General features: G+C 51.3%; 1 protein-coding gene across 7 annotated transcripts in view; it reads left to right on the plus strand.

Annotated features, from left to right (window-relative positions):
• Cacna2d2 (calcium voltage-gated channel auxiliary subunit alpha2delta 2) overlaps nucleotides 1-11,986 on the plus strand; it is a 133,221-nt gene that overhangs the window by 90,808 nt on the left and 30,427 nt on the right. For all 7 annotated transcript variants that reach the window (XM_031343421.1, XM_031343424.1, XM_031343425.1 and 4 more), the window contains exon 4: nucleotides 9,842-9,901. In XM_031343421.1, the coding sequence (XP_031199281.1) occupies nucleotides 9,842-9,901 (60 nt within the window). The remainder of the gene's footprint in view (nucleotides 1-9,841; nucleotides 9,902-11,986) is intronic.

Raw genomic sequence — 11,986 nt, forward strand, 5'->3', positions numbered from 1 at the left:
CCACCTCTGACCCCACTGACTACCATAGATCCACCTCTTACCCCACTGACCACCATAGATCCACCTCTTACCCCACTGACCACCATAGATCCACCTCTGACCCCGCTGGCCACCATAGATCCACCTCTGACCCCACTGACCACCATAGATCCACCTCTGACCCCACTGACCACCATAGACCACCTCTGACCCCACTGGCCACCATAGATCCACCTCTGACCCCACTGACTACCATAGATCCACCTCTTACCCCACTGACCACCATAGATCCACCTCTGACCCCACTGACCACCATAGATCCACCTCTGACCCACTGACCACCATAGATCCACCTCTGACCCACTGACCACCATAGATCCACCTCTGACCCCACTGACCACCATAGATCCACCTCTGACCCCACTGACCACCATAGATCCACCTCTGACCCACTGACCACCATAGAAGCCTGAGGTCACTCAGTACTTTGGGCTGAGCTGGCTCATGTCTAGTATAGAGACTATACACACATTCACGAATCAAGTCCCTGCCCAGAGGATAACATCTGGGGTTGAATCAGACAAAGTATACAGTGATTTGAGCCCAGAAGCCTAGCCTAGCAGAGAACCACGCTTGCTGAAGGGCATTGGTAAACACCAATTCTCAAAAAATACAATGGGCAGTCCAGGCTCAGGGACCAACAAGAGTGTGGAACCTAAGTGAAGGAGGGTAGTGTTCAAGGTCATCACAGTGGGGGAGTGACAAGGTTAAAACAGCTCTATTAAAGATGGCAACTGAGCCAGGTGGATCTGTGAGTTCGAGGCCAGCCTGGCCTACAAAGTGAGTTCCAGGACAGCCAGGGCTACACAGAGAAGCCCTCTGTTGAGGGGAGGGGGGAAAGCAACAGGATCTAAATATGATAACATATGCCTGCCCATAATCTCAAATCAGGGGACAGGGGCAGAAAGATTGCCTGATTTACATGCTGAATTTCAGCTAGCTAGGGCCACGTAGCAAGACCCTATCTCAGAGACTACAAATTAATTAATTTATTAATTAAAAAAAATGTAACAGGAAGGAAGCGTGTTCAGAGCATTCAGAAAACATTGGTATAGATATAGGGGCCAACATGGTGGCACAGGCCTGTAAAGATGGATGCATTATGCCAGACACTTTAGATATGGAGGTCTGAGGTTGGGTTTGGGGGTTCTGGAAGTCTGATCCAGGCAGAAAGGGTCATCACTGGGATGACCATCATAAGGGATGTTACAGCTTGGTGGCTTGGATGGCAACATTGTTCTGGGTCCCTGCTGTGGCAGCACCAGGTTAGAGATCAGGCCAAGGTGTTGGGGGCTAATAATTCCCAGAGAAGGTGATACCAAAGAGAGGGCGGTCCATGACACAAGGTGCACGCCAAGGTTAGACGGTCAAATGCACTGAGGGGTATGGAGGGAACAGTCATCAGAGACAAGGGAAAGGGAAAACCAGGACCTGGGGATCGTATCCAAAATGAAACCATGTCTTCCGTCCAGACCCATTCTGTCTATGTCCCCACAGCTTCAAAGGGCTCTGGTTCCCATTATACAGGTGAGAAACTGAGATCAGAGAAGCGATGGCAATTGCTGAGCCTCAGGAGCACAGGCCTCCAGCGTGGGGGACAAGTGGAAGAAGATCACATTGTCACCCACAAGACCTGCATTGTCTGCCTCCAAATGTAGCCTGATGAGAGGGCAAAATGCACCAGTGTGCTCCATGGGCAACTCAGATAATGCCTTGCTTCTGTGAAGCCCCTCCCTGATCCTGTCTGTGTGGCTTGGTAAAGGTTGAGAAGCATGGATGAATATACTATGTCAGAACTCAATGGAAGCAAATCTGCTTAACTTATTGGATGATTCCCCCAGCTCACCATGGACTAATTCACCTGTAGAGAAAGACAGGTGTAATGCTGGGGCTCAGGCAGGGCGGAGGGGTGTACAAATGAGGAGTTCTCATTCATTGACACCCTCAAAGGGTTAGGTAGGGCTAGACATCATCTCAGACTGAGCTCCTTCAGTCTTGGGGTGCACGAAACGCAACCCTCGTCTCAGGGCTGCTTGGTGGAAAGCGCTTATTCACAACGAGGATCTGTTTATTGGATGTAGTGGGTTTATTTCTTACCAGGCACCCTCTAGGCAGGGTTAGGGTTAAGGCTGGGTTAGGGTTAGGGGTTAGGGTTAGGGTTAAGGTTGGGTTAGGGTTAGGAGTTAAGGTTAGGTGAAGGTTAGAGGATTAGAGGTTAGGGTTAGGGGTTAAGGTTAGGGTACCTAGAGGTAGTAGTAGTACAATGACCAGGTGGGTCAAGGACCTGTGAGACACCACACACACACACAACACACATCTACCACATCACACCACACACAGACACCCACACACACGCACACAGACACACACAGACACACACAGACACACATACACACGCTGTCCTAGAGCCCTATGTGGCTATCTATGTCTACACCCAGCTCTCCTAAGGCAGCCCATTGCCAGAGTGGAACTTTTCAGAGGGTCCACTTTCCCCTGGGTCCTGGAACCTGCTTTGGAAACTCAAGCTGATCCCAACAATATTTGCTAAGCCACAGACTTCCCTTTCTTCATCCTGTAGATATATTTGGCTACCGTCCAGTGACACAACCCACTCTTTCTGTGCAGGCCAGTGTTCTCGTTAAAGCTAAAGCAATCAAACCACTGGAACTGATGGCCACCTGTGGGTATGCTTGCCTCCTCCGCTCCCTCGGAAGAAGTGTCTTCAAGCTAATAACTTTCCTCTTCTTAGTGTTAAAATGCACCCTGCCCCTCCCTCTCCCTCCCTCTGCTTCTCTCCCTCTCTCTCTCTCTCTCTCTCCCTCTCTCTCTCTCTCTCTCTCTCCCTCTTTTTCTCTCAACATACCTGTTACAGAACAACGTGGTATTTTGCATGTGTGTCTTCCCCAGGGACCCAGTCTTTAAGGATCCAGGAATTTTCTGGGGGAAATTTGTGTGTTCTGAAAGCCACACCTTCAGGGCACCAAATAGGCCCCCACCCCACCCCCCATCTTCATCCCAGACCACACTTTATATCTTCCTTTTTGTCCTAGCAAATTGAAACATATACTGTCTCTCCCAGATGGCACGGAGAAGTTCGAGAATCAATAACCAAGCTGACGTGGCCCACAGGGACCTCGGAGGGGGGAGTGGGGGGCTAGGCCAGGAGTAGAGAAGCTGCCTCACACCTGCAGAGAGAGGGACCACCACCACTCTGATGAGTTTTTCCGTGTTACATGTGTTCTGACCTTTTTATAAGAAAACAAACCCGCTTTACTATTTTCTATATTTTTAGCAACTCATGTCGTGGGCGCGAGTGGCCTGTGAGAGAAAAGGTTAGGAAACCTGTCGCTGTCAACAACCGCAAGCCCCTTCCTGCAGCATGGGCCATCCCGGGGCTGTTTGCAATTTGCCCAGTTTTGGTGGCTGGAATCAGGGTGAGGGGTTTAGGGTTTGTTTTCCATTGTTCTGGTGGGAATTTTATCTTTATGTTAGAAGCAGAGTTGGGATGGATGAAGGGAGGGACTGATGGGTCCCCATCACAGGACACGTAAGTCGTGGGTCTGGCTGGCCTGCTCTGCCCAAACTGGCACGCTTTTCCTCATCTCTTGGGATTCTATAAAGTAGAAGACTGAGAAGAGACCTTCCCTCGGAAGGTCATGGTCAGTGAGCTCGTGACATGCTGCAATTCGAGGGCTGAGTCAGGAAGGTGTCAACAGCCCATGTACCGGACACTCTCTGTGCATGCCCAACCTCAGACCACAAGAGGTGCAAGGATGGGTCTAAGCTGGGGTTTCTTCCACTCCCTGACTGAGGTGCTTAGATGGAAAACCATGGCCAGGGTGGCAGGGAGGAGAAGCATGCAGTGCCGGCTCCCCTCCACGTCTGCTCCCTATTGTTGGCCCTGGGTCTCCAACCCCCTCTGTGCTGAGCCTCATCTTGCTTCGTTATTATGCAGATATTTTAATTATGCAGATATGTTTTTAGACAGTTTTAAATATGTATATTATTTACTCATTAGACCATAACAGCTCTGGAAATTGGAAATCTGTATTTAGTATCTAGCCGTGCACAATATGGATCTAATGTGGGGGCCTCGGGGAAGGAGACAACGGGAGAGGGCTGGGCTGGGCAAGGCTACTCGGTGGGGCTGCTGGGCACGAGGTCATCGGACAGGACCCAGTGACACCAAGAGTAGTTGGTAAACTCTGGACACTTCTGAGGAACCAGATTACTGGTCTCTCTTCTTGGGTAAAGGACAAAGGAGCCACTTAGGGACCAGCAGGTAAACCCAGCCAGCCAGCCCCACCTGGCCTGACCAACCCCTGCCCTGAGGGGCCTATAGTCCAACCCTCCTGGGCTATGGCATTAGGTAGACCTGAAGATGCCTCATCCACCACTCCCTGATCAGAGGTCTGTGGCAGTGGCACTAATGCTCTGCCTCAGTCCCTTTGACTACAAAAGAATCCCGTCTTAGGCACCCCACAATCCTCCATCCGGCCTATAAACTGCATTATCCTGTGAAGCCTTGGCCTAGGTAGATGCTGGACATGTCTAATGCTAGCTAGGCTGTGGCTGTGACAGCCCTCCTGTGGTTTCTCAGAGCATCTCTCTGGTTCTACCACGCTGCTCTGGACTTATTGGCCCTGGCCTCTACCTAAGAGCTCCTCTCTCCATCCCAACTCCCACCTGGCTCATCCTACCCACCCCCTGGACCCCAGAACTCAGCAGCCGGCTCATCACAAGTTCAGGGCCTTTCACTCTAATCCTCTCATACCCTCTTGGAAGCGGCAGCAGCTGTAACCAATTAAAACCCCAAACTCTCCAAAACCTTTCCCTCTGGCTACACAATTGAACCAGTCCTGCTTGATGAGCATTTGCTTCCAGGACCTTCTGCCACCTGCTCTGGGTTGAGGGACTCCCAGGTGAGACAGGATAGAAAAGGCAAGAAGCGGGGCCCTGTGGAAGAGCGCAGGGGTTTTAGAGGATGACCCACCTGCTCTTGCTTCCTCACTATACCCAAGCCCGGCCCAGCCCCAGATGTGGAAACTCCGACCCTCCAGGTGTTGTCCATGGCCTGGGTCCCTTATCTCACACCATCGTCTGTCTCAGTCCCCCTAAGCTAAAGACATTTAACTTACTGAAACTTGAAGGTACCGGTGGCCCACTGCTCCCCAGGAGAGTATTGTCCCCAGCCCAGCGCGCAGCCTGTCCCCTTCTTTCTTGCCTTTTCTTGCAAGAATGGCTCCCAGAGCTCAGGGAAATTGATTGTTAAGTGAAACTCTCTGATAATTGCCTCTGAAATGCCTGCTGTTATCATGATGGACTTGGCTGTGAACAGCCCTCCTCAGAATCCCACTGTGGTTTCCTCCAATGCCAACCACGGTGGGGACACCACAGACCAGGCAAGACACCATCAGCAGCTTCACAGGGGCAGCTTGCCCTAGGCATCCCCTACCCGGCAGGGTGTGGTAAAGAAAAGAGGTCCCGAGAGGCCAAACCACAGACCTGGGAACGCAGCCCTGACCAGACTGGGCAAAGCTCAAGCCCAGCCCTCTAGACAGGTCCAGAGATAATCTGGCCTTGATGTAACAAATGTTTACTACATATCCACTATATGCTAGGATCCACGTTACCCTAAATTTAATAGCAACCAGGCACTGTCCCTCACTGAGCTCAGAGATCAAGATGACAGGCGCAAGGAAGGTTCCCTGGGTGTCATAAGGGAACATCTTCTGGTGCCCGGAAGGAGTAGGGATTTGTCACAGGTGAGGGGGTGAAGAGAGCTACAGGAATCTAGTTAGAAGTGCACGGAGTGGGAACAGCAGGGCCCTGGTAGCAGGAGGACCAAGGACCGATCCAAGAGCACAACCAAGAGTCTGAACAGGGAGTCACTTCCAGGGGACTGTCACTCAGGGCTCAGGCTAGGAACAGAGTGCATCTCCCATACACAGCAGATACCCTGAGGACAGGACCAAACTGAGGCTCCAGCTTGACCCAGAGTAGCCTGTCTGCCCCTGGCCCATCCCAAGGGCACTAGAGAGGTAGGAGGACGGTAAGTCTTGGGGGAAGGAGAGGACCCTTGGCTACCCCCAAAGCAGTCCTGATTGTTGCGGTCTTTGTAAAGACTGAGGACCAAAGCAGAAGGTGCTAAGCTGATAGCTCCCAAATACACACAAGGATGTGCCCTACCTGGTAGACACAACAGAAAGCCCACAGGCTGGGCAAGGGCTAAAGGAAACTTCCAGAGAAGGTGGCTAATCAGGCAGAAGAACAGATAAGAGAGGAAAGCCCTCAAGTGGACAAGAGCCTGCAAGGAAAAACCCCACTGGACGGGGTACCTATGAGAGCTGCTAAGTTGGAGAAATGGGGCTGCCAAGAGCCTGCTCACCTTCCACGTGGATCAGTTACTACCTGTAGTTCACAGAAAGATCTGGAGGGCCAGAGAGGTGAAACCACTGCTTAAGGAAACCATGTTGAATGCAGACCAGGACTTCAGGGGTGGTCCCTCTACCCCTCGCCCTCTCGCCCCCTTGCTCTCAGGCCTGATGGGACCTTGAGCAGCAGGGGCCTGCCCACTTCACCCTATCCCACTGCCTGGCCCTTCCTTCCCACACCACTAGACCTGCCTATTTAGCAGTTTCTACACGTCCAGCGCCCGGGGATGGACTGATTGATCTGTAACACTGAAAAAAAAATAATAATGGCTTGATCGTTACTGAGGATTAAAAGTAATCCTTCTGCTGTGGCTATTGCAACTCCGTTATTCACGAGTCAGCGGGCTGACCCAGGCCTTTGAGCCCAGGAGACTCTGTGAGCTTAAGGAGACCAAGGACTGACCCCTCCCTCCTGGGTGCTCCCTTACTTTATCTGCTAGGCTATGAAGCCTGGGGATCCCCATATTCTTAGGACCCATGAATCCTAGGGTCAAAGGCGTGTGCTGACAGTATGAAAGGATAAGCACATAAGTGTGCACACGCACACGCACACACACACACACACACACACACACACACACACACACACTGGCTGGAGGGATGTAAAAACAGAACATCCGTAGAAGGATAAAGGAGCAGACTCCTTAGAGCCGTGGTTCAGTTTGAGGTCTTCAGCCCCATTTGCTCTCCATCTTTTCTATACTAAGAAGCCTTAATCTGGTTCCCACATTGCCTTCGACGTGGCAGTTATGAAAGGTAATGGCTTCTACAGAGCCCCCAAGTAGCCTCAAGTCCCACTCTGAGGTACATCTTGGGTCCCAGGGAATATAGGGGTCCACTAGATAAGAGGAGAGGGGAAGCTCTGGTTACTTGAGGCTCCTGCTCTGAGGTGTACCTTCAGGGGCTACCTCCCTGGACTTTGTGGATCTTTTAGCCCGAGTATAGAGCTTTACACCTAGTGTAGTGTGATACCCACTTAAAATGTCACACATACCTTCACAGAAAGGTACTACAGAATTATGAAGTTAGAGGTTTCATCCATCCTAGGGGTTCAAGCCAAAAGGAGGATTCAGGATTTAAGAGAAGGAGAAGGAAGAAGAGGAGGAGGAGGAGGAGGAGGAGGAGGAGGAGCAGCCAGAGTCTAGCAAAACCTCAGAACTTTTTCAAATGAAGGGCTTGGGGGCTAGTGATATTCACTTGATCAGATCTACACTCTGAGATAAGGTTCCAGGTCTTAAGTGTGAAGTGGATTCAGAAGGACTCAATTTGTGGGGCAGGACCACCTGAGTAGGGTAATGGATAGTACTCATTTGAGTGATGACAATGTGGAAGGTAGGTGGCAGAAGTTTCAAGAGAAGAAGGTTTATACCAGAGCTGAGGAGATATCTCAGTGGGCAAACACTTGCCACACAAGTGTAAGGAACAGAGTTCGATTCCCAGAACCCACATAAAAGCTGGGTGGCTGTGGCAACCTGCCTGTACTCCCATCACTCAGGAGGTGACAACAGGATCCCCAGACAAGCTGGCTAGCAAGACCTATCACATCAATAAGCCCTGTGTTCAGCAAGAAACCCTGCCTTATTAAAGTCACATGCATACACATATATTCTATGTACATACACCTCCATGCAACAAAAGGAGAACCTGTTACAGGAGGACACATGGCAACTCGGCTAGACTGAAGATCATTCCAGGGAAGTCGGTCTCTGCTAGTCTTTATTAGACCCTCTTCTCTGGGACCTGCATGCAGGCTTGATGGTCAGGGATGAATGTCCTGAATACCCAACACACTAAGGTCTTCTGATTCAAGTCAGAAATGTAGAGTCAGGTCCCAGGATGGGTGGGACCAAAATGAGGAACACTAGGTATTGGGAGCCCTGTGAAGAAGTGGTCACCATGGCTAAACAAGGTGAATGTGATAGCAGGGGCCAGGCTAGGGCTCCAGATTCACCCAGGCTCGCTGTGCATCCTAAGCAAGTTGCTCACTGTCCCAAGCCTGGGACATTCTTGTCTGAGAATTTGAATTTTTAGTACACAGTGAGCAGTAATGGGTCCACATGTGTCACTAGCTAGAGGAAGGGCTTGGCATGCAGTGTTCTCTCCACAAGCTGGACAAGCTGTACTCCAGTTTCTGCGGGTGGTTATCACTGTGTCTTAGTTAGGGTTTTACTGCTGTGAACAGACACCATGACCAAGGCAACTCTTATAAGGATAATTGGGGCTGGCTGATAGGTTCAGAGGTCTAGTCCATTATCATCAAAGTGGGAACATAGCAGCATCCAGGCAGGCCTGGTGCAAGGAGGAGCTGAGAGTTCTCCATCTTCATCTGAAGGCTGCTGGCAGAATACTGACCTCCAGGCAGCTAGAATGAGGCCCACGCCCACAGTGACACACCTACTCTAACAGGGCCACACCTTCAAATAGTACCATTCCCTGGGCTGAGCACATACAAACCATCACACACCGCAGTTCTCAAGACATTACTGAGTTCTGTTCTTCAAGAAGGTTTCATCCTTGGAGCCTCAGCCCTTCCTGAAGCACAGAACCCGTGGGAGTTTCAAGTTTAAGCCCAGAGGGTAGCAGGTCCAAGGGCCTTCACGTAAGCCTTTGTGATGTGCCCAGCACCAGCGGCACTGAGCCTCAGCTACTCCTGCCCTGGTAATGCTCCCTGGTTATATATTACGTTACTCCTTCCCACTGTAAGAAGTAGGCTGTTTGGGTCTGTCACCCACCCACATCTCTGAAGAGTCTGGCACTAAGCTTGCTTAGGGACAGGTATGGTATGGACAAGTACAGAGTTATGCTTTCAGGGGTACTCGGCCCTCAGGACTGGGCTTTAGTGTCAAAGGCCATTGAAAGTAGCATCAGAGGTTAGGAAAGGCTCCTGTGGGTGGAGGCCTGGGAGAGGACAGTGAGTCTGAATGAACAAAGCGGACTGTAGACACGTCCTCTGAGCCTGGTCAAGGCACAGTTGCATGATGAGACAATAACTTGTAGGTTTCACACGCCCCGGGAAGGATGACAGTAGCTTACAGAGGGTAGAGGGTGGCCTTGGAGTTTGGCCAGGAGGGATGTCTAAGCCACCTCCTGGGAGGACTAAGGGTCAATGCTGGGGGGTCCTGTGGAAAAGCCTCTTAGACTGTCAATCAGGCAGGCCTCCTGTCTCCTGTGGGGACCGAGGAGAGGTGTCCCTCCTACAAGCTGAGCATTATCTAGGACTTTTGATGCTCCGATGACATGAGGAAGAGGGAGGCCCTGAGTCGACCTGGTTGGTCCTGGGGAGGATGGGGGCATGGAGAAGGATTTGGAGTAGACATGGGGTAAACAGCCTGCCTCAGCCTCTGACTTCCATGTGCTCTGTCCCTCAGAGACTGGCTGATGCTGCAGAGAATTTCCAGAAAGCCCACCGCTGGCAGGACAACATCAAGGTAAGGGCCACAGCGTATGTCGGACCAGCAAGATGGCTCAGTGGACAGAGGTGCTTGCCTCCAGCCTGGGAACATCAAGACCCAGGAGGACCAGCAAGATGGCTCAATGGACAGAGGTGCTTGCCTCCAGCCTGGGAACATCAAGACCCAGGACCTACTTGGTAGGAGGAGAGGACCCACCCCCCCATGTGGCCCTCTGACCTCCATACATGCACTGTGGCGTGTGTGCCTACAGACACATACAATAAACAAACAAGCAAATGTAATTTTTAAAAAAAAGATCTGCATCCCACCCTCCAAGCACCCAAGACTTGACACCTTAGCCAGGATGGCATGCAGAGGAAGCAGTGTGTGCTGCACAGACACTCTGGGGGACACTGATGGAGTGCAGAACCCTTTGTTCAACCCTCAATAAAAAAGCCAGCTCTCCCTCAGTGTTGGGAATGCAATGTAGATAGAAGCCCAGAGTAGTCTTGGGGTGGGTCTTGAGTTGAAAAGCTTGGCTAAAATGGCCATTCCCCCAAGAAGATACCAGGAGTCTTAGAGTCCCAGGGTCATAGGTGCCTCTTGACACCAGGACTTGTCTGAGATGTTAATGTCCTCATCTAGAAGAGGCCCCAGGACAGAGCATTGTCTGTGTCGCCCTAGTGTTTTTTTGTTTGTTTGTTTGTTTTTGTTTGGTTTGGTTTGGTTTTTCGAGACAGGGTTTCTCTGTATAGCCCTGGCTGTCCTGGAACTCACTCTGTAGACTAGGCTGGCCTCGAACTCTGAAGTCCATCTGCCTCTGCCTCCCAAGTGCTGGGATTAAAGGTGTGCACCACCACTGCCCGGCCTGTGTCCTCCTAGTTGTGAACAGCAGTCTGTCTTCCTAGCATGTCCTCTAGCTAGGCCCCCGGGACTGACCTGCCAAAGTCACAAAGCCTTTCCTCTTGCAATAAAAATCCAGAAGGCTCAAACACCTTGGAGCCAAGTGCAGGGCACAGGGTGTAAGGCCCAGAAGGTCAGGCAAAGCAGACTAGCCATACCAGCCAATTCCTGGCTGGAGCTGTACACTCCTGAACTCTCCTGCTGAACTGGTGTCAGACTAAGACAAGGTTGTTTCCAGACTCAGGGAAGCCCCAGAACCAGGGGCCATGGTGCCCTTAGTAGCCAGACCAATGAACAGGTTCCGTGGGGCTGGGCTGTGGTTCCCAGGAGTCTCCTTGCTAGAGGAGGGGCAGAGGGAGGCACCAAGAGCTGCCCCCAGGATCTAGGGACTAATATGTAGGGTGGAAGTGAGACATACCTTGCCTCCTAATGGCTCTGAGCCAAGTTGGTCTAGATCCATGTGCCCCAGAAAGCCAGCGAGGTAGTGACACCTACTTGCTGAGGTCGCCTATTGACAATAGAGATCTACAGCTGCTATCAGTTCCCAAGCATTCCTATCCATGACCCAGCCCCCTAAACCTGCTCCTCCCGCCCTGTCTCCCCACACTGCCCTCCCCTGTCTTTGCCTCGCCTTCAGAGTAGTTTCTTTTCACCACAGGTGAGGAGCTCACAAGGTGCATGGAGTTGGGAACAAGAGCTAATTTATTTCTCTTTCCTTCTCTTTTTCACGGTTTCGCAGAAACCAGCACCTCGTGCATGCTGGACACTCTATAAATGAACTGTCCCCCCTAACCCAAGATGATATTTTCAATGAAGAGAGAAAAGTTAGTGACTCCCATACCCTAAACTAACTGGACTCCCTAGGACCAGGCGAAACCCTTTTCCTACCCCACTCCACCACAGTCCTGTCCCTCCTCAGCCATGGTTGTGGAAGCCTGTAGTGACAGCTCTCAGGAAACGGAAGCAAGAGGATAATGAGCCAGCCTCAGCTACATAGCAAGTTCAGGGCCATCCTGAGCTACATGAGACCCTTGTCTCAAAAATGGAGATGGGTGGGTTGAGAGATGCCTCAGTGGGTAAAGGCACTTGCAGCTTCTGTAATAGCAAGAACCCACATTAAAGTAGAAAGGGAGAGCTGATTCCACACGCATGTCCTCTGGCCTCTCTACCTGCCTCACAGCTCGAGTGCTACACAGAAACATGGAAACACATGCACAC

Source organism: Mastomys coucha, unplaced genomic scaffold (genome assembly GCF_008632895.1).
Source record: "Mastomys coucha isolate ucsf_1 unplaced genomic scaffold, UCSF_Mcou_1 pScaffold23, whole genome shotgun sequence".
NCBI classification, from domain to species: Eukaryota; Metazoa; Chordata; class Mammalia; order Rodentia; family Muridae; genus Mastomys; species Mastomys coucha.